General features: G+C 35.1%; 1 protein-coding gene across 1 annotated transcript in view; it reads left to right on the top strand.

The window, feature by feature from the left end:
• The window catches only part of ADGB (androglobin), an 88,886-nt gene that overhangs the window by 3,715 nt on the left and 61,052 nt on the right, over positions 1 to 24,119 (top strand). The window contains exons 2-12 of the mRNA XM_070952022.1: positions 3,037 to 3,214; positions 5,439 to 5,531; positions 6,111 to 6,182; positions 10,976 to 11,194; positions 13,294 to 13,433; positions 14,706 to 14,792; positions 15,786 to 15,985; positions 17,746 to 17,874; positions 19,634 to 19,728; positions 20,370 to 20,544; positions 22,732 to 22,822. Of these exons, the coding sequence (XP_070808123.1) occupies positions 3,037 to 3,214; positions 5,439 to 5,531; positions 6,111 to 6,182; positions 10,976 to 11,194; positions 13,294 to 13,433; positions 14,706 to 14,792; positions 15,786 to 15,985; positions 17,746 to 17,874; positions 19,634 to 19,728; positions 20,370 to 20,544; positions 22,732 to 22,822 (1,479 nt within the window). The remainder of the gene's footprint in view (positions 1 to 3,036; positions 3,215 to 5,438; positions 5,532 to 6,110; positions 6,183 to 10,975; positions 11,195 to 13,293; positions 13,434 to 14,705; positions 14,793 to 15,785; positions 15,986 to 17,745; positions 17,875 to 19,633; positions 19,729 to 20,369; positions 20,545 to 22,731; positions 22,823 to 24,119) is intronic.

Raw genomic sequence — 24,119 nt, 5'->3', positions numbered from 1 at the left:
GAACAGAGAGCTTCTCTATTCCTAACTGGTGCAGAATATGATATTGAGCAAAGGTCCTCCTAGCAACAGCTGCTACCTGCTTTTTGAGCAGGAGCCATGATCCAGGAGGTCCTCCAGATTATTTGTTTGGGGTAGTGCAACCCCATCTAAGACCAAATATGATAAACTTCCAGATCCAGAGGGGTCCATCCACAGCCACCCCATCATATCAGTTGAAGCCTATTCTTGCCCATCCAGGCTCCCACAGCCTCCAGGGGCCACGAAAAAATATCCACAACATCACTTACTCACCTGGGATGAAGATATATAAATGGGTATCATCAGCATACTGGCGATAATTCATGCCATGGTGACTGTGATCTCACCCGGCCATTTCATGTAGATGTTTAAAAAGAGCAGAGAAAACACCATGCCCTGCAGCATCCTATAAAATAGGAACCATGAGCTGGACTTCTTGCTCCCTATTGACACTGATTGAGTCCAGCCTCAGAGGAAGGAGGTAAACCAGCACAGAACTGTGCCACCCACCCCCAACTCCCTAAGTCAGCCCCAAAAGATACCACCGTCAATGGTATCAAAAGCTGCCAAGAAATCAAGAAGAACAAGGATGGGTGCAGTGGCTAGATCCTTTTCTTATGTTTAATTATGACTATAGCCTACTGTAGTTGGTATATGAATTAAACTCATGTTTGGCATTTTGCATTTAAAATCAGATATATATATCTATATATCTACAGACAGACACACGCACACTACTTTTTAACATATAGAGTGAGTAAAAGCATTGCATAAGGCTTCAGTTTAGAAAATATCACAAGTGATCATTTTCTCATTCAGTGTCATTCATATACCCATCTTGCATGGGAAGTCCATTTAAAACATAAATTGTGATTTTCCTAACTTAAAAAAGCATGGCTTTTAGAACAAAATTAGATTTATTTGTCATACGGTTTGTTTTGGCATGACCTTTTCAAAAATCAAAAATGATGTTCAGATTGGGATTGCAATCTGGATGGAGATGGGCTATTAAATCCTTTACACTTACTATTGCACTTGGAGGAAAGCTCCCATTGGCACTAAACAGCTGTTTGCCTCCCTTTAATATTAAGTGCTGAGGGCCTTGATTCCCACTGGGCCCATTTCAAAAGCAAAATTCAAAAACCTTGACCCTTTTATATCATAGACAAGTTCAAATTACGGTATTCATTTTTAAAATTAATGCTAAGCTAATTCAAAAAATAAAAAATAGATATGTACCCTGTTTTCCCAAAAATAAGACATCCTCTGATAATAAGCCCAATCAGGCTTTTGAGCGCATGCACTAAAATAAGCCTTCCCTCCCCCCCCCGAAAATATTTAAACACAGAGCTGGAAATCAGGTAAATCGGCAAGAGGGGTCCCATCTTGCTCCATGTGCCTCAAAATAATAAGACCTCCCCAAAAGTAAAGCCAAGTGCTTATTTCGGGGTTCAAAAAAATATAAGACAGGGTCTTATTTTCGAGGAAACATGGTAATAGATATTTTGATGCCTGGATTTGATCAGATGGAAACACTTGTGTGTTTGCCTATGACAAAATAGTCACATTTGTCTTGAACAAAATAATCATGTTTTCCTACAAAATTAAAATGCAAAAAGAAAGTTTTATACATTTTGTTATGTTGCATGCCACCTGTTCTCATTTTCTTCATTCTCTCATTTGATGTATTATAAGTGATTCCTCTGCATTTAAAAGTCCCCATTTGTATCTCTTTTAGCAAAACCTATTACTAATAAGGACAAAGAATTGAAAAGGTTTAGCTACCATTATTTTTGCTCTCCAAATAATATATATTATCAACATCAATCAAATTAAAGTAATAAAAATTATGCTATCATTGTGATCATTTGAAATCTGTGCCTAGAAAATTGACTTGGAATAATAGGCTGGGAGTGCCAATTATACATTTCATAAGGATAAGCAATGTCATTTGGAGAGAGAAAAATATCAGAACTGTTTGATATTTTAGTTTTTTTAAAATCTTAATAAATGTGTATGCATATAGGATGTTACAAAATCTACTCATTATTTTGACAAAGAGCAAGTGTTAGCTAATTTATGACTCCAGAAATATTGTACTTTAATCTGAGAATGCAATGATGCAGACTTAATTTTTATACAACCCTATGCTACTCTGCTGCTTTTATAAAATTGAAGCACAGAATTATTTTTTGCTTCACATTTGCAGTGAACAACGTCTTGATAGGTTTTGTGCAACTCAGTTTGATTTTCTACCCCAGTGTCTGTGTAACCAGATACTGCTTCCTTTGCAGTCAGCCTTTACTGATTAATTGGGGAGGGGGCTTTCTCATGGATAAATTAAATGATATCAGGAATCCCAGTCTAATAACGAAACACAATACAGGTAATCCTCAACTTACAACCACAATGCAGCCCCAAATTTATGTTGCTAAGTGAAACATTTGTTAAATGAATTTTGCCCCATTTTACGATCTTTCTTGCCACAGTTGAAAAGTGAAACACTGCAGTTGTTAAGTAAGTATCTGTTGTTGTTAAGAAAATCTGGCTTCCCCATTGCTTTTGCTTGCCCAAAGGTCGCAAAAGTTGATCACATTACCCTGGGTCACTGGAACCGTCTTAAGCATGAGTCAGTTGCCAAGCTTCTGAATATTGATCACGTGACCATGGAGATGCTGCAACGGTCGTAAGAGTGAAAAAAGGTCATAAGCCCCTGTTTTCAGTGCCATTGTAACTTTGAACAGTGACTAAATAAACTGTTGTAAGTCGAGGGCTACCTGTATAACTGCATGATTTCAGGAAGCACTTTTTTTTTTGAATGTCATCCAATATGGCAGTTTGCTGAAGTGAAGTACAAATTAACAATATTCCCATTTTTCTGGTTAGTTTTACTTGTATTAGCAACTATTTGGACTTAGGAGCATCTTAAAAATTGAAAACAAATATGAAAATATTTGTCACGTAAAAATAAAATACCATGTTAGCAGAATATAGTAAACTTTTCGTATTATATTTCAGCACCTGGTTTCTTTCGGGATCAGCTTCTACTGTAAATCCTCAAGGTACTTCACCTGAGTCAAAGAAAGGAAGATTTCCTATCTGGCCAGAATGGAGTGAAGCAGACATCAATGTAGAAAAGTGGGATGCTGGAAAAGGTGGAAAGGAAAAAGATAAATCTGGAAGAAGCCCTATTCTGGTATGTTTCCTAAATTTATCTTTTTTTTCCTAATATATAGAAATTTATTCTTATTGCATTTTTCTTACCTATTAAACTTTGAAATTTAGTTGGGTGCTAATCTAGAATGTTGGCATCTCATCTGTGATACATGAGAAGAATTGGGGAGGGGGGAAATTGTTACTATGTTTATTTTGATATTTTAATCACTGTATGCAGTGCTGAAATCAAAGTGATTAAATCACCAATGATCTGTTTGCTGGCTAGTTGAACTAGCTGGTGTTTGAGTTATAAAAATACTCAGTTTCATCATAACTCATGGGAGAGAGGATATCATTGGGGAATGATGTTTCTGCCTTTTATTTTCAGTTTGATGATTGCAAGAGATGGGGAGACTTGTGGTAACTCTACGTTTTCCACATGTTGGTTGACAACAATGACTCGACTTTACCAATGTGATGTGGACCTTTGACTGTGCATATGTGTATTTCATGACCATTATTTCATTGTTTGCATATTTGGATTGCCGCACTAGTTTCAGTGTGTCATAGTTTTGACACACGGACCTGAATCTGCTCCTAAGATTTGAGGAGACAATTTGGAATTTGATCAGGGACAACTTTTTGTCTGTTTGTTCTATAAGTGAAAAAACAGCGAGTGAAGAACAGCAGAATGCTCCTTTCGACTCTCTGTTGCTTTTTTTAGCATTATAGTTGGGTTTCTCCCTGTGAAGCTTGCTAGACTGGTGGAGTTGCAACCTTGAAATTTCTCTGTCGATGGCTTCCTTGTTCTTTGCAATAGAGAGTTGTCAAGTGATAATGGTGAGAAAACTCTTCAGCAAGATTTAGATATGAGGAAAACCAAAAGTTTACCAGCATTACAAAAGACTAAGTATAGACCCTTTACAATAAATTTAAGATTTAAAGTTTCTGAAGTCGACTTTTCATTATTTAGAATATCTCAGGACTATAATTAAAAATTGTTGTTTGTGTTTTATATTAAAATAAAATCAGTAAGCATTAAAATCCAGTTTCCAAAAATTTGAGATAGCTCTTATTATCATGGACAAAGCCATAGTCATCAGAACAATATACATCCCCAATGGAGACTTGTCTCTCAGCTTTCTTTGCTTCTGAAACAGAATGGTCAGAAATGATTTTCTGCACTCCCCACGATCAGGTTTGCAGCAGAAAAGGGTGTGAGGAATTTTACACCATGCAACAAATTTAATCTTTTTTCCAATTCCAATGGAAATTTGCTTTGATTTTTCATATGAATAACAAAGCCATATATATCCAGCCCTACTCCAGATTGGGTTCTTTTCCATGTGAAATATGTGCAGAGCCAAAAGGGGGGGTGTAGAAAGGCTCCTCAGAACTTTGTTAATGGAAATTGTGAAATTTTGAATTTATTTGGATCATACATAGAATTTATCTCTGTGTTTTTCAATTACTCTGCTCATTTTACTGTAATATTAATAATACATTTTTTAAAAAAACTGCTATCTTTAGACTGTATTAAACAGTTTATATTCTTGAGTTTTTGAGAATTAGTTACATATAAAATAAGAGTCTTCATAGTAACATATGAAGAAAAAAATGCATTAACAACTTAAAATAATTATTCTGTGTATCCTGTTATTAAAAATGAGAGTGGTGGCAGAGGGCTGATAGATGGTGAAGAAGCTGTTTTGTCTTCTAACAACCTGCCTAATATGTAGATACTGTAGTATCTATACATGTAGTATGTCAGTGCCTTCATTGCCTGTCATGGACAACGAAGGTGTTCTCTACTTAAGATTTGTACTTGTTATGATATATTAGACATGGTTATAAAAAATAATCACATCACAATTCATCAAATTAATCCCAAAATTGTGTGTCATAATTAGGAAAAAAATATTTTTACAGAGTCAATATACAGAATAGTTTATATATTTTATTTTAAACTCCCACCCATAGGCCAAAAAGAAATAGATGCAAAATGTTGGGGCTATTTCCTCTGGTGACATTACTTACATTACTCAGAATCATAGAAATTTTACCAATTCTGCAAAAAAGAGTCAGCTATTAGGATTTGCTTTAAATATAATAATACTTAGATTAACTCAGATCAATTCATTAAATTAACAGTCAGACTCAACTGAACAGATAACATCAAAGTCCTACTACATTCAGTTAGTGTGGTCTAGATATAACTAAATAAGAATTCAACTAATTTTTCTTTCAATTAATGTTGCACACAGCATGTCTTTGAAGATCCAGAAGGAAAACTCGAACTTCCCTCTTCACTGAAAGTGAGTTTTTGGAAAAGGCCTCAAGAAATTTTAACCAATAAGGTAAGATGCACCTAATTTCTGTTTATCTATTTAAAATTTTGATGTTCTTTTTTTAAAAAGTTTATTTTTTAACTTGGATAATGCACAATAATATGCAAAAAAGAATTGGAGTATCCTTTATTGCAAAACCAATGTTTATTAGAAATGTGAAATGTATTTCTTATAATTTAAAAGCTCATATTGAGCTCCAGAATTGTGAAAATCAGAATTCAAGAATTTGGAATTTCTATTCATTCAATAGTTTTTATAGTTGTTCCATGGTCATCTTTGTTCAGAGATTTTGAAGGGTTTTCAGGTTTTTCTCAAATATACGAATAAGGAGAAAAACAGAATATGTCACCATGGAAGGCATTATTACCCCTTCATATGTTTTTGACCATTTCATATTAACAGTATTCTGGATACCTGATTTATTACCAACAAAGTATATATTGCTCAACATATTCTTAATCAGTGTACAAATCTTTTGAGATACATTTTGATATATAACTTTGAGCCATGAAATATATGGATTTTCATTCTAATATTAATAATTTATGTATATGTTAATAGAATAATTAAATTTCTTATTACTTTTAGGTTCCTGTAGTAGTAAAAAATGAAAGTTGGTTTGATCTTTTTTCACCAAATGAACATTTAATGGGCAGTGAGGTATGGAATAATCATCCTTTATAAGTTTAAATGCTTCCCATCTCCCCAACTGGGCAACTTCCATTAATTGTGTCTGATGGCATACTTAGTGTATGTTTATGAAAAGTCAGTATAGAGCTATTTAGTTAAAATATTATGTTTTCATTAGAAAATTGAAACAGGGTTTAGAATAGGGATGTTCTAGCATTTTGTTCATTTCACATTTTTAAGCAAACTACCAGATTCATAGTTTTGCAGGCTTTTACAGATAGAAACTTCATTCATATACATTCATTCTTAGTTGGAAATCTTTCAAAATTTCAAAAGTATTGGGCAAATAATAGAGCAAATCAGACTCTGCATAAGACCTGTCGAAATGACATAACCAAACATAGTCAAATCTACCTACTCTGGATGTTTGGATAAAAACCAAATTACTCAGTAGAGTTTCTTTCTTATGCTATATCTGCAATCCACATCTGACAACTTAATTATAATATAAGCACAACTCATTTAAGATCACAGTCATAAAAAAGAAAATGTATATATTTATGTGTAACTACAGCTCACAAACACCCCTTAAAATACCCCTTAATACTTCATAACTAAATTGAAAATATGTGATATGATTTCTATTGTAACCTTACTAGGAACTAGAAATGAATATCATTCTCTAAACACTTTATACTGTATATCAGAGCTGCTTGTTATGAAACTCAGTGAACATTTTGTTTAAAGCTATGGTTTTCATTCAGCCTGTATGAGTTATAGTATCTTCTTCTCTTCCATATAGGGATTATCAACATTTATTTCCAATTTGAAGGAAACTACAATTTTCATTAGTGTCCAAAATTAAGTAACTGTGATTTGTTTAAATAGTTGATTAACAAATTCCAGGATTGCATTTTCATTTGTTGTTATCCCCCAAGTTTAGGCATCAGAGGGTAAGTGGAACCCTGTATATTTTTTCCCTCTCAGGGCCATTTTTCTGTGGGGTTCCAACATTTGCAGTCTAGATACATAGCTTTACATAACTATAGCAGCTATCCAGATCAGCAATATTGCAGGAATATAAGATAGATAAGATAACCTTTATTGTCATTTTTTACTGTGGAGTAACTATTGGCACACATTAAAAATGAAATTCTATTGCCTGCTTTCAAAAGAAAGTATATATAACTTTCCATACACATAACATACATATACACATGCTATATACATACATACATACATATGTGTGTGTGTGTATATATATACAGGTGAAACTTGAAAAATTAGAATATCGTGCAAAAGTTCATTTATTTCAGTAATGCAACTTAAAAGGTGAAACTAATATATGAGATAGACTCATTACATGCAAAGCGAGATAGTTCAAGCCTTGATTTGCCATACTTTTGATGATTATGGCTTACAGCTCATAATTCACAATCTCAGAAAATTAGAATATTGTGAAAAGGTTCAATATTCTAGGCTCAAAGTGTCCCACTCTAATCAGTTGATTAAGCCATAACACCTGCAAAGGGTTCCTGAGCCTTTAAATGGTCTCTCAGTCTGGTTCAGTAGGAAGCACAATCATGGGAAACACTGCTGACCTGACAGTTGTGCAGAAAACCATCATTGACACCCTCCATAAGGAGGGAAAGCCTCAAAAGGTAATTGCAAAAGAAGTTGGATGTTCCCAAAGTGCTGTATTAAAGCACATTAATAGAAAGTTATGTGGAAGGGAAAAGTGTGGAAGAAAAAGGTGCAAAAGCAGCAGGGATGACCGCAGCCTGGAGAGGATTGTCAGGAAAAAGCCATTCAAAAGTGTTGGGGACTTTCACAAGGAGTGGACTGAGGCTGGAGTCAGTGCATCAAGAGCCACCACACACAGACGGATCCTGGACATGGACTTCAAATGTCGTATCCTTTTGTCAAGCTGCTCCTGAACAACAAACAACGTCAGAAGCGTCTTATCTGGGCTAAAGAAAAAAAGAACTGATCTGTTGCTCAGTGATCCAAAGTCCTCTTTTCTGATGAGAGCAACTTTTACATCTCATTTGGAAACCAAGGACCCAGAGTCTAGAGGAAGAATGGAGAGGCACACACTGCAAGATGCTTGAAGTCCAGTGTGAAGTTTCCACAGTCTGTGTTGATTTGGGGAGTCATGTCATCTGCTGGTGTTGGTCCACTGTGCTTCATTAAGTCCAGGGTCAACGCAGCCGTCTACCAGGAGATTTTGGAGCACTTCATGCTTCCTTCCACAGATGAGCTTTATGGGGATGCTGACTTCATTTTCCAGCAGGACTTGGCACCTGCCCACACTGCCAAAAGTACCAAAACCTGGTTCAATGACCATGGGATTACCAGAAAACTCACCTGACCTGAACCCCATAGAGAATCTATAGGGCATTGCCAAGAGAAAGATGAGAGACATGAGACCAAACAATGCAGAAGAGCTGAAGGCCGCTATTGAAGCATCCTGGTCTTCCATAACACCTCATCCATGCCACACTGCATTGAGGCAGTAATTGATGCAAAAGGGGCCCAAACCAAGTACTGAGTACATATGCATGCTTATACTTTTCAGAGGTCCGATATTGTTCTATGTACAATCCTTGTTTTATTGATTTCATGTAATATTCTAATTTTCTGAGATTGTGAATTTGGGGTTTTCATGAGCTGTAAGCCATAATCATCAAAAGTATGACAAATCAAGTCTTGAACTATCTCGCTTTGCATGTAATGAGTCTATCTCATATATTAGTTTCACCTCTTAAGTTGCATTACTGAAATAAATGACCTTTTGCACAATATTCTAATTTTTCGAGTTTCACTTGTATATATATAAAGAAACAGACATTCTGCGAACTCCGGAACTAAAATAATAATTATTTTTTTTTAATTTGATTTATATGCTGCCCTTCTCCGGAGATTCAGGGTGGCTTACAATGCGTTAAGCAATAGCCTTCATACTTTTGTATATTTTAAACAAAGTCAGCTTATTGCCCCCACAAACCGAGTCCTCATTTTACCTACCTTAGAAAGGATGGAAGGCTGAGTCAACCTTGAGCCTGGTGAGAATTGAACTCGAAGTAATTGCAGGCAGCTGGAAGCTAAATACTACCTTTAACAGTAGCATTAGTCTGCTGCGCCACTCAGGCTCCTGAGTGGCGCAGAATTTTATTCTACTAAGCTTTCGTCAGTCATCTGATGACATGGTCAGAGTATTAAACTACCATTTCAGAGATCTCTGCCTTGTAGTTTAATACTCTGACTCTGACAATATCAGCAGATGGCTGACAAAAGCTTAGTAGAATAAAATTTTAATTATTTTAGTTCCGGAATTCGCAGAATGTCTGTTTCTTTCTTTACAAGTATACCTGAAACTCCAGGGGTGAAATGCTCCCAGTTCAGACTGGATCACCCAATCCGGTAGCGATGGAGGCGGGTGGGTCGGAGAACCGGTAGCAAACATCCCTGCCCCCCCCATGCCCAGCTGAGCCGCACAATCATCAGAGGCTTTTTGTTTTACTTTTAAAAGCATTTTTTCTACAACCTCTTCAGCCAAAAAATGCTTTTAAAAGTAAAAAAAAAAAAAAGCCTCTCATGATCGTGCAGCTCAGCTGGGATTGTCAAAGGCTTTTAAAAGAAAAAAAAAACCTTTTTTTTTTCTTTTAAATGCTTCTGACGATCCAAACTGACTTGCCTGATTGGCAGAGGCTTTTTAAAAAACTCAGCTTGGATCGTCAGAGGCATTTAAAAGAAAAAAACCCTATTTTTCTTTTAAATGCCTCTGACGATCCCAGCTGAGTTGCCTGATCGGCAGCCTCTGCCGATCAGGCAACTCAGCTGGGATTGTCAGAGACTTTTGAAAGCATTTTTTAATAACCTCTTCGCCAAAGAGGTTGTAGAAAAAATGGTTTTAAAAGTAAAAAAAAAATAATTCCCCATGCCCACCCAGTCACATTACCCCCACCACCACCAAGCCACGCCCACAGAACCGGTAGTTACAAATTTTAGATTTCACCACTGTGGAACTCATATTTTTATAATAGTTTGTAATATACATACATACATACATACATACATACATACATATACACACACACATACATACATACATACATATGTGTACATATATGTATTAATCACTGTCCATTTTGAATACATAGAGGAAAGAGGAAGTGTGAGAGTTCACAAGGTTGATGCTATATGGAACAAAACTGTGACTGAATCTAGATGTTCTGCTTTGGGTACCATGAAGCCTCCTCCCAGAAGGTAACAAGGAAAATAGGTCATGAAGAGGATGTGTAGTGTAGATATAGTATAGATACTTATATTTATATAGTGTAGATACTATACTATAGTGTAAACAGAGGTGGGATTCAGCCGGTTTGGACCAGTTTGGGTGAATCAGTAGCTCCGATGATCAGCTGAGAGTGAACCGGTTTGCTCCGACGATCAGCTGGGCTTGCCCGCCCGCCCTGCGCTATACCAACCTATATTTCCTTTGTTTGAAGCCCAGCTGATAGGCGCGGCAGAGCGGATTGCCGCACCTCATCTGTTTTACTCACCGGGGCTGCAGTAGACGGTAAGTTTTAGAGCCGTTTTCAAATGCACTGTGCACGCGCAAAGCATGCACTCAGCGAACCAGTTGTTATACCGGTTGAATCCCACCACTGAGGATAGACACTATATACCTATAGTGTAGATACCTAAAGAATGTATCAGAATGGTTAGTCCACTTTCATTTATTCATGGAAAGAATTTGAATGCCAGAGCTCAGCTAACTTTCCTTATTTCCTCTATATCCTCTTCACATCTTGCTTCAGTTGATGAGATGGATAATAAGTGAAATATATGCAGTTTGGAAGTTGCAAAATACAACTGCTTTAAGTGTTGAAGCTAAAACTAATGCTAATGAAGTACCTCCAGTACCTCCAGTATTGTGGAAGCCATGGGAACATATCTACTCATTATGCAAAGCAATCAAAGGTCATATGCCATTGTATAATAGCTATGGAAAATATGTGGTAAAACTCTTCTGGATGGTAAGTGATCATCTATCTGTATATTATATATTATAATATACTTTTTCTAGTTTATTATAATATTTTTTTCTACAGTTTCTTAAATGAATTTTGTTGCTTATTTAACTATCCATAGAAAAGGAACAATTGGGAACAGGGACTGCTATTAAGAAATCACACTACTATTTAACTATTATTGTATATCTTACTGTGTATCTTTTATTGCATAAGAGCTGAATATAACACACAAAGTCTTTGTGTTATTACACATTCATATAATCCAGAATGAATGAAAATATCAAAGTCTAGATATACTGTATATTTTAGGTATGATTGTTTAACTTTGATCACTTTACAATAAACCTTAAATACATGCGTTTAAAAGTGTTACCTCAAATGCATGGCACAGCTGTCTTGTGGGTTTGAAAAGGCAGGAAGTATTCTTCCCTTCTGAATGTTTTGCACACCCCTACTTCACAGTGTTTGCTAGAATGCATCAGAGCCATACACATTTACATATTTCAGGAAATCATGAGGAGTCCAGTAGTCTGTTATCACACGTCCCTGTAATCAGAAAGATAGTTGTAGCATATTCAATATGGAAAAAGCATCACAGATATATTCAGTCTAAAACCCTAGAGTCTTTTGAAATAGTCTTCCACCTACAGCCTCCTTATTTTAGCCTCTCTTAAATGTTTTAACAATTATTTTTCTTATACTATTTTATTGTACTACATTTGGCGTAGGGAAATATCAACTGTGTAACATACCATTTCTCAATCTTTTTTTGTCCTGGAGAAACCACTGAAATAATTTTCAATCTTAGGGAACCCCCCTTCATAAACAATTATTATCTATTATATTATTATATTATATCAATTATTATATTATATAATATACAATTAATATATTATATTTTTCTCAAATATATGAAAACCTCACAGTATAATTCAATTCTCACACAATTCATGTTTTACAATGTATAGAACAATAGCAAATGAGCAGGCCACCTGAGTCCTGGTGCTCAAAAGTTTTTTATTATTATTATTTTTTAAATTTGATTTATATGCCGCCCTTCTCTGGAGATTCAGGGCGGCTTACAATGCGCTAAGCAATAAGCAATAGCCTTCATACTTTTGTATATTTTATACAAAGTCAGCTTATTGCCCCCACAATCTGGGTCCTCATTTTACCTACCTTAGAAAGGATGGAAGGCTGAGTCAACCTTGAGCCTGGTGAGATTTGAACTTGCAGTAATTGCAGGCAGCTGATGTTAATAACAGTGCTTTAGTCTGCTGCGCTACCAGGGCTCCATAGTTTCCACCACTATAAGCACTAACAATGTTCAAAAAATGCTAGTTATGTTTTCTTTAATCATGATCTCTTCTCTGGAACTTTGGTTGAGAAAAGCTTTGTTTAACATGTGGCAATGCCTGAATATAGTGAATGCAGATTCAGATTATTTCTTGCCATTGAGACATATTTGTGAAAATAATGTTGTTGTAAAAAAAGGATCTTATTGCCTAGAAATATAGGGAGAGGCTAAGTAGAAAGGGCAATTGTCACAATACCAGTAAGGTTGGGAAAAAGCCAGCACCGAGTTTGTTGAATAATGTTCACAAGTTGCACTCTTGGTAATTTTCCATCTACTTCCTTTAGCACACATACAAGTAATCGAGCAGTCATCTTGTGCTTTAGTCATCCATCATTGCCTTTCCTGTGTTCAGTTAAATTAATTTACACTGATAAATCCATGCTGCCACCATATTTCGGTTGTCATAAAAAATGATGGCAAGCTATTCGTTTGTTATGGTTTCTAACAAGAGAACGTGCTGTCTAGTAATATATAAAAGCATAAAAGCATATTTTTGCCCTGGTAAAATACACAAGAATATGACCAGTTGAGGATAGCTCATCAGTACCCTCCTAGAGACGATTTTTAAAAATTACTAGCTGTACTATACATCTGTTTTATACATGGATCTCACTGAATTTTCATATTGTTCTTTCTGTTTAATGAAATTATAATGAGTGTCAACCTTTGAGAAGGTCACACTGATTTTTATAATGAGTTAATTTCTCATTACCACCCCATAATGCTTGATTTCTTTTTTTTCTAGGGATGTTGGAGAAAGATCATTGTGGATGACAGCATACCCTTCAGCGAAGACAATATCATGCTGCTTCCCACCACAACATGTGAAATTGAACTTTGGCCACTGATATTATCCAAAGCCATCATTAAATTAGCAAACAATGAGTATGTTTTCCTGTTTTGCGATTTAAAAAAGAAGCAAAGCCAGAACCTAATACAGAGAGGATGCTTGTTTGTTCTGAATTAATCAACTAATTGTCTTCTTGAACCTTTTGTTAACCCCTGGAACCTTCCCAGCTTCAGTAGAAGGCTGCCTTCTACTGGCAGAAGGTATTTTAGTATTACTGTACAACAACATCAAAGTCTTAGAGGAACTCTTCAAATTTTCTATTCTATCACTGAAGCATATTTGGAGCACCCCTCAAATACTAGTACAGTCATACTTCAGCACTCGACTGCTTCAAAACTGGTTGAATTTGGTAATCAACATGTTTTGAAGCACGAATCTTGTCCCAGTGTTCATCTTTCTCCCAGCAATCAAGATGCAAGGTAGAAAGTGATGCAGATGTCAGCTGCCTTGTGACTTGCTATTTCTTCCAGCCAAAATAGCAGATCACGTGGTAAGTCACGTGGTTTTCTCGGTACCCATTGGTTTTAGTATCTGGCACATCTTGTAGAATGAATTACCAACAAGATAGTAAATTATCATCGAGGCAGTAAATTACCATCGAGGTAGTAAGTTTTTTGCAATGCACAGGATGATAAAGAAGGAGAAAATTTCTGTTCATCCAGTTGCAGTTTAAATTTCAAACCTTCTTCTAAAAGTACTAAAACAATGCTAGTGCAAGTTACGGTTATATCTGTATAACCCAAATTATGCTAGGTACTATAGTTACATAACAAGCATGTAAAAGAGTGTGATCCATACAAATGTAAAAGGCTCCAATGAAAAACAGTTGCTACATTGTCAGGGTGGTGGCATGTATGTTTACTTCGCAAAAAACTATTTTACATTCTAGCATATTTATTTACATGCATTTTTTAAAGCACAATTTATATGCCCAAAACAATTTGTTGTTTTGGTAAAAATAATAATTAGGTCATCTCCCAGATTTTTTTCTTAGCAACATGTGCTAAAATTTAATCTTAAATTTTAAGATTAAAGTTCCTTGTTCTTTTTTCTGTTCTGATTTATTTAGACCTATGAGAATCTGAGTTATTCAGCAATGTAGATGTGTGATATGTTAGAAGATTTAACCTAGATATTTAACTTTTTATAACTACAGTATGCAAGAAATAATTTTTTGTTGGTTGTAAATTTTCTGGGGCTAAAGATTGTATATGAAACATGGAAAATTGTGCTTGTCTCAGAACATGATGTGATACAGGCAGAATATAATATTCATATGTTTATAGTCATATTTTTATTTTTCATAGTATAAATGACATTGGAAAAAGAGAACTAGGAGAATTTACAGTTCTGCATGCACTTACTGGATGGATACCAGAAATTATTCCTCTTCAGTAAGTTCTACTTTTTATAACATATACTTTTTAATTATTGCACGTGCTGTCTATAGTTATTTTGTATTTGGATCATTGGGCCTTTGCGTAAAAATACCATCATCCCGCAAGTTTTGATAGAATTGGCATGTTCTGAGTCTCATAATTAAATAGTATCATTTTATAGGAGTCAGCAGACATACTTTCTCTGTTGCAGCAGCTGTCCTTGGGAACCATGCCCTTTCCCAAGAATCAGAGGATCTTGACACTGTGAGCCTTTAGAAGGCCTTAAAAACTGGTGTAGGTCCATTGTAATTATATAAGGTCTGTGTTTTATGCCCAGGATAGTGTGTTTTATTCTTTTATTTTATCTTATTTTTATATTGTGAGTTTTTAATATTTGTTAACCAACTTCGGTCACATGGCAGATGGGTGACCATATAAAAGGAATGAATGAATAAATGAATGAGAAAAAAGACAATATATAAAAGTCCATATTTTTAATATACGTTCCTCATATTTTGAAATTTGTAATATGAGTTCCTAAAAGTTAGAGAAGAACTATTGTTGTCAAATTATTCTGAGTATGACTAACTAGATTCCAGTCCTCCACAGTGTTTGTCTTCTCTGGAGTATAATGTGAAGCTTCACTATTGTTATTTATATAATATTTAATATATAAAAAAATTAAAAAATACATATGCACACATTTTATTTGTTAAATAATGGTAAGTTGAATCAATTTGAAATTAATTTATAGTTGTATGTAACTGTATTTATATGTAGAGAGAAACTATATTGTATGTATTGTTTATTTTATATATGTCTGAATTTTAATCAGTTCTGTTCATTTGATCATTTTCTTAATTTTTAGCTAAATAGAATGCTTTTCTTTTTTCAGTATTTAAAAACAGGTTATCAGATTCCCCAAGATCAAAAAGATCAAGCTGCCATGCATTTGTAACAATATTATTTCAATATTTCAAATATATATTGTATTTATTATTTTTAAAGATCTGGATATTTGGATAAAATTTGGGAATTCATAAGAGATATTGTGCCAGAATTTAAGTTACCAGAAGAATCACTTCCTGAACCCAAACTATCACTTCAAGATGCAAAAAAGGATTTGAAAGCATCTGACATAAAAAATGATACTACGCCTATTGTTAAGCAACAAGAAAAACCAGAAAAAGCCGAGAAAGCTGGGAAAGGTATGTTTTAAATTGTCCACACTATCAGACACACAATGAAAGAGTACCGGAAGAATAACAAGGTTATATTGCCAAGAGATAAAATAGGTACAACAGAATTACACTCATCTTTCCCACAAGTCACTCTTCAGGATTACCATAGCCAATTCTGTTCCTAATTCAAATCTGAATTGCAAAAGCTCAGGATAATCAGTGTTTTCCAAAATGCCAGGTATACATATGCCAGCCGTTCAATTATATTGCCCAAAACATTATCTAAACTATTTTGATGCCCCCAAAAATCTCATCTTTGTTGTTTGCCATCCTAGCTTTGGCCTTCCTGTCCTTTTGTATTGTGCTATTATTTTCTTTTCCATTTAAGAGCAGCAATATAATATTTTGCTAACAGCATAATGCATACATTTAGCTCTGGAGAAAAAAAATAGCTCATTCTTGTTTCTATCTACATTAAGCATATGCATGTATTTATGCCCAAAGATCATGGAAACTACCAGCTGTGCTCTTTCCTAGAGTAGAGGAAGCTTATCATCCCCTCAGCTGAATGTAGAGTTCTCTTTGAAAAATGTTTAGAATGCAAGAAGTGACATTTTCAATTGAAGATATCCCTTAAATTAAGGGATTTTGCAGATATATCATCTTCAGTTGCTTCTAACTTGTTTGTCATTCCAAAATATTTTTTACTTGTTATTTTTTTAAAACATTAAAGGGTTGAGACCTGGTACTTGAAATATAACTTTTTCCTTCATTTTTCTCTCTCATTCATTATCTCATTGAGATAATGAATGAGAGAGAGAAATGAAGGAAAAATACATTACATTGAGATAATGTAATGTATTTGGGTAGGGTATAGACAAATCTATCAGCAAAGATTTATTAACAATCTAATTGCTTGAAAACAGAATCTTGTTTTACTGTACTGAAAAAAATGACATATGGCTGTTTTTCATACTTATGACTGTTGCAGCATTCCCCATGGTTACCTGATCAAAATTTGGAGGTTGGCAACCAGCTCATAATTATGACAGTTTCAGTGTTCCAGGCTCATGTGATTACTTCTTGTGACCTTCTGACATGCAAAGTCAATGGGGAAACCAGATTCATTTAACAATTGTGTTATTAACTTAACAATTGTAGTGATTCACTTAACAACTGGGGCAAGAAATGTCATAAAATGGGGCAAAACTCACATAACAACTGTCTTGCTTAGCAACAGAAAGTTTGGGCTCCATTGTGGTCTTAGGTGAGGGCTACCTTAGGCAGGGTAGTCCTCACTTAACAAGCAGTTGATTAGCAACTGTTCAAAATTACGATGGACCCCCCACAAAAGCTACAGATTCCAATGGCTGCGCATATCTCCATGGTCATATGACTGCCTTTCAGGTACTTGGAAACCAGTTTCCGGTATAAAATGTCCATAGAAATAAAGGGATTCATTTAATGACCATGGCATTCATTTAACTGCTGCAAAAAAAAAAAAAAAAAAAAGACATGAAATCAGATCTGGTCACTTTGGAACCAGAATTTATGATCACCATGACTTAGGACAGAAATTCTGTCCTAACTGTAATTCCATTACAGTCATATGTTGAGGACTACCTGTATGTCCTTAACCCTTGGCTTTTCAGAAATAGGAACAGAATTTTGGGTAGCTGAGACCATTGTCTTCAATACTGTTGGTTGCTTGAGACAAGATCTGCTTTATAATCTGGGACAAAGTACTGTAGTATTTGTTAGTGTACTGATTTTTTTTTTTTTTTTAGAAAAGCCGGATCAAAAAGAAGTTGGAAAAAAGAGAAGCAAAGATGGTGAAAAGGATAAACTGAAGCCAGCTTCTCATTCTGCACGAATGTCTGCTGACTATCAAAGTTCTCTTCAGATATTTCTGGATGGTAAGATTATAAAAAATCTTAAGACATATGTGCATTGACCACCAAAGCTTTAGTGAGATCATTAAATATGTGATCTTATAAATTAGCAGGTGCATTTATAATTGAAATCTGAGCTCTAATTCCAAATCTCTACAAGTGTACTTTTCATAATTCTAACTCATATTCATGGTTAAAAGCCTTGGTTACTGGTTCCTTCTTAGCAATAATGATACCCTACCAATAAGATGCATTTATTTATTAGTTATTTGTTTATATCACAAGGATAAAATATGAAGAATTCTGTCACAAGAATATAATATGAAGACTCTCGCTCCATATTATCAGTCACGACAGCCACACCATTAGTGAGATTCTGTGGGCTGCACTGCTTTCTCTACATCACTGCAAAATCAATCAGCCAGAGTCCTAGCCTAACCGTTTCCTATCCTCAAACTAAAGCAGGGAAGGGGTTTTTGTTTTGTTTTGTTTTTTGTTTCTGTTTCGCATTTTGGGAGATTTTAAGGGGCAAAAGTGTTTCTGCCAGCTTTGCAGAGGCTGTAGACTACAAAAAAGGCACAGTGGTTTGCTCCTATCCTAAACTGTGGTAAATGGCTGGTTGATAATGGACTGGAATATTTTTTTCAAAATTATATCGGAGAAATGAATGTCAAAAGCCAAACAAAGGTACTTCACAGTTTGTTTCAACATTATACAATCTGATACTGACCCAGATTTCATTTTACATGGTGTTCTGAAGAATACTTCTACTTCAGAAATGCAGCAGGTCCACTGCACTTTTAAAACTGTCAATATAGTTTAGAATTTAGAATAGAATAGAGCTAGAAGTCCAGCTCCCTGCTCAAGCAGGAGATCCTATACCATTTCAAACAGGTGGCTGTCCAGTCTCTTCTTAAAAACCTCCAGTGATGAGTTAATTGCTGATTCACGTGCTATTCTTATGGTGAACATCTGTGAGGTTGGATCCTGTAGGCCGTAGGTCTCCAACCTTGGCAACTTTAAGACTTGTAGACTTCAACTTCCAGAGTTCCTCAGCCAGCTTTGCTTGGCTAACCCTAATCCTAACCCTAACCCTGCTGTAGGCCATCTCCTTTTTCAATATTGGAGATTTATTTTCCATTCAATCTTGTTCCTACTTAGCTAAGTTGTCTCCCCAGCATGGTCTCGCTTTGCTTGTTGTGATTAAAGTTGTTGGTTATTTGTTACTCTCTTTGTGTCACTTTTCTCTACTCTTCAGCCTTTGATCTGCTTAGAAAGTTATGAAGGAAACCAATGGTACTAGGTGTTTTAAATAGCCAATAATTTTCAATTATTCACAAAATATAATTTAATAGAAATTGGACAAAAATAAACAAAAAATTCTTTATACTGTATATTTCAGGAAATGCACATATTTTATTTTTAAAATCCCAAATAATATGTGTTGATTTTAGGTAGTTACATTAGGTCTAAATAATGTATGTGTATTGATTTTAGGTAGTTACGTTGGTCGATTACATCAGATAATTGTATCTCTCTTTGAATAAAGTAGAAACAATTTAAATATAAAACTCTAACAGATTATGTAGACTTTAAAACTACTTATTTTTAACTAGCTTCTTTGGTATTTTTCAGAATAAGTTACCTAATTGAAATCCCATTTCTTAAATTCTATTCTTGCATTTATAGCACCATGTTTAACATGGGATATTATCATATTGTTACCTACAGCTTTATTTCTTTTCTATTATACTGTTTAATAGATTCAATGGGTTCTTTGTAGGTTCTGCAACACCATTGCAGCCACAGATGGTGGTGTATGCTTGCTACATGCCTCTTTATGTACCTGAAAAAAAGATCTTCGTATTAGAGAAAATGGTAAGGATTTATATACTTTTCCTTTTATGAATAAATTAACAACAGTAATTCTAATAAACAACAAAATAACAGTTGGAACAGTTGGAGGTCTTCTAGTCTAACCCCCTGCTCAAGCAAGAGACCCTATACCATTTCAGACAAATGGCTGTCCAGTCTGTTCTTAAAAGCTTCCAGTGATGGAGCTCCCACTACTTCTGAAGGCAAGCTGTTCCACTGTTAGCAAATTTCTCCTTAGTTCAAGTTTGCTTCTCTCCTTGTTTAGTTTCCATCCATTGTTTCTTATCCTGTCTTCAGGTGTTTTGGAAAACAGGTTGTCACCCTCCTTCCTTGTGGCAGCCTCTCAAATGATGGAGAATTCACTGGAGGTTTTTAAGAAGAGAATTGACTGGAAAACCTCCAAGCTCCCTTCCAACCCTATTATTTTGTAATTCTATTATTCTGTTAATATTAATAAGATGTTACCTTGCTTCAGATTTAAATCTTAGCACAAATTTTTACTCGTTCTACAGAATATTCTACAGAATGTAAGTTCAGTCACTTTGTATCTAACAAAGTCTTATAACAGAATCAATATTAAAATGTTCCTTGTGAATATATATTTGTATTTTGCATATAACCCAGTTGCTTTTATCATATTGCAGGCTGATTCTTCTGAAAAGTTACGACAATATGGTCTTTCCCACATCTATAGCCATCCTGCACTGATAACTAGAACAAGGTCAGGTCCCTTAGTGGCCCCACCAAAACCACCACTTGTACCTCGGTGGAAACTTATACGCCAGAAAAAGGAAACAATTGTGACAGATGAACCCCAAGGTTTGTCATTTCAGCCTTTGAGTTTTATTTCTAATTAAGAATAAATCCAGATATATAGTATTTGGATTTTTTTTCTCATGGTTTCACAAAGATTTCCTTTTGAGAATCAAAATGGTTGTTTGTAAAAATGAAAAATGTATTTTGATTGCTGCTTTAGGGGTTTAAAAGTGATTTAAAACCATTCTATATTTTTCATTTAATGTTCTCCAAGGCCAGATCAATTGTCCTGAGCTAAAAAAAAAAACCAAATCTAACATGTGATACCCCCCCCCCCTTATATGTGTTGGGCCTTCTGTTATTTGGGACAGAGCAATGATTGCTGTGGAGGCCACGAACTCCTGAGTTACCCTAAATTCAATGTCAAAAGTAGCAGGTTAATGTCCACAAGAAACATCAGCCTTAGGAACTCTAGTACCTACCTACTAACCATGGAGTCCATCAGTTCAAAACAGGGATGATGCGAAGCTGCAAGGAGGACAGTAGCCTCAGTTCTGTTTCCATGGGCCCTACTTCACATTTATCTATCCATGGAGTAGATCCTCTAAAGCCCTCAATAACTCGTGAAGGACAATAACCGCCATCACCCCTTTTTCCTCTGGGATCTTGGCTGATACAAAGCCTGGAAACCAGGTAAGAATCTCCCTAGGATGACCCCCTCCCCCTCCAGGCCATCTAGGTTTAACTTATGCACACTAAGTCAGTGCCATCTTCTATAATCAAATTGTGGATGAGGGCAGATTTTGTACACACCAATCTGGCATTCAGAAGCAGTAACTGGAGGCTGGGGCCACTAGGGATCTATTGACCTGGCCCTAAGGGGGAACCCTGAGGTCAAAATAAATAGTAATAGAATGATTATATCATTAGATATAAATAACATATCTAAGAAGACATATCTGTCTTCTTTTAGTAACATTTAGTTCAAGAGAAAATATTATTTTTGTGTTTGCATTTTTCTGATCCCTTCATATGGCAGGCTGTGGAGCAGAAAGGGAATTGGAAAGAAAACATTAACCAATCAGTAACCTTGAGTTTGTTTCTACAAGCTTGGAAGAGGTTGAGCAACCAATGTGACAATTATATTACTAAGAAAGAAATCCCTACTGCAGTTCTTTTAATTCACATTGCCATTCTTATTCCACCCTCTACCACAGAGGATCAAATATGTTGAAGATTAGAAAATTGTTCACAAGAACAGTACTGATATAATACATAAGCATGCAAAAATGAGAAATATTTGACTTTGCATGATTGCTCCCATATGTGTGATTTGCATAGTAAATTTATTTGAAATATATTTCATGTGTATATATTAGGTAATGTACAGAGCAAGAAAAATTAATGGATCTCAAATAATAATAAATATATTATCATAAAGGCTCTGATGGGAAAAATCTAATTATGGGATTTCTACAAATATTCTAATTTGCCTACATTGTCCTTGAAAGCAGTTTAAAAATTACATTTAGTTCAGAATAGAACTGCTGCATTGCTAACTGGAATCAGTCATGACAGATGGTATTCAGTTAGGTGCTCCTGTTAATGGAATGGGTTTCCTAAAATGAGTGGACAGGTGAATAATTCCCTTCCCTGCCTGAAGTTTCCTTTCCACCATCAAAAATGAATTTTTAGGATTGAATGATTCTGTACAGATTAGCCTGCTGAAGTGGTGCTGTAAGAATGCTTCAACCATAGAAGCAGGTTTACGAACTTTGGCTTGAATCTGTAAATTTTATGCAGAATAGGTTTGTCCTTATGTAGCAGTTTTCCTCTTGAATCTATAAATTTACACAGCCTGCTCTAACTTCACTAGTCCCATAGTATATGGGTAGTCCTCAGCTTACAACATTTCGCTTAGTGACCATTTGAACGGTCATCCAATGCAAATGAAGTTTAAAGATAACAGTCATTTAGTAAATATGTACAGTAAAGAGTCTTGAAATTACCCATCAAAAGCCAAAACCTGAACAATAGACTGAAGATATGTTACAATATTTTGCAGTATGCTAATTATATGTTGTACTTGTATTGAATTTAAAGAAACAATTTCTTATACTCCTTAAATGAAATAGGAATGGCTGCCCTAATATTATAAAAGTATTGACCTTTCAGAGAACAGGTTTGAGTCTCTTGTCTTTGTATAGGATTCTTATTTCTTGCATTTCACTGGTTGTTGTTTCTTTTCAGAAATTGTAATTAAAAAACCCGAACAATTTATTGAGCTTGCTAGTCCTTTTCTGAACTTCAGAGTTCCTGCTATACCTATACCAAGAGACACGTAAGTAGATCGCTCAGTGAGCTTCACTGAGTATAACTCAGTACTGTGTAGTGGCAAGAAATACAATTAAAATTATTTTAATTATAGTACGCCACTGAGAAGCATGGGAACAAACTACAGAAATGAAAAGGGTCTGTTTCAGGGTAATTTTATTCTTATAAAAATGTAAACATTATTGTAAAAGTTAAATTTCAAAAATCTTATATAGAAATGTAAAATTTTCTAGATTTCCAAAATATTGAAGTGTGCTTGAACTAATGTTATGCTTCAGTATTATTTCAATATAGCAACATAATGCTGTCATAATATCATGAGTATATTTTTTTAAAATAGGTATGCTGTTGTAGCTGCTCCTATATGTGGAACTTTTCAATTTCTGTTACATATTGATATAATTTTTCATTTTTTAGCAATAGCAATAGCAGTAGCAATAGACTTATATTCCACTCCATAGTACTTTAGTGCACTCTCTGGCAGTTTATAATGTCAGCATATTGTACCCAACAATCTGGGTTCTCATTTTACCAACTTCGGAAGGATAGAAGGCTGAGTCAATTTTGAGCCCATCAGGATTGAACTCCAGGCTGTGGGCAGAGTTAGCCTGCAATACTGCATTCTAACCACTGTGCCACCAGGGCTTCTCGTTTTAAAAATGTATTTTTCAATAATATGCCGTTGGCTGGAAAAAATGCAAATGATATGCAGGCTCTAGTAATCCAAATCAAGGAACACAATGGAGACTAAGATTAAAGAAGAGTTTAATCTTAGGTACAGCAGCTAACCTTAGAATTGACATAAATATTGAAATGGTGGATAGCTTCTACTTTTTAGGATCGACTGTCAACAGTAAAGAAACCATCTGTCAAGAAATATGCTACATACTAGCACTTGGTAGGATAGCGATGAAGTCCTTGGAACAGCTAGCCAGATGCTTGAGATATATATAGCAATAGCACTTAGACTTATATACCACTTTACAGTGCCTTACAGCACTCTCTAAGTGATTTACAGAATCAACATATTGCCCCTAACAAAGATCAGTACAGGTAATCCTTGATTTACAACGGTTCATTTAGTGACTGTTCATAGTTACAACAGCACTGAAAAAATGACTTGTGATGATTTTTCACACTTATGAACATTGCAGCATCCCCATGGTCATGTGATCAAAATTCACATGCTTGGCAACTGACTCATATTTATGATGGTTGCAATGTCCTGGGATTCACCTTTTGCAACCTTCTAACAAGCAAAGTCACCAGATTAATTTAACAACCGTTTTATTTATTTAACAACT

This window comes from Pituophis catenifer, unplaced genomic scaffold (assembly GCF_029215685.1).
Source record: "Pituophis catenifer annectens isolate HBS135680 unplaced genomic scaffold, rPitCat1.0.hap2 SCAF_1, whole genome shotgun sequence".
Classification (NCBI taxonomy): domain Eukaryota; kingdom Metazoa; phylum Chordata; class Lepidosauria; order Squamata; family Colubridae; genus Pituophis; species Pituophis catenifer.
This window is presented reverse-complemented; position numbering and strand designations above follow the sequence as displayed.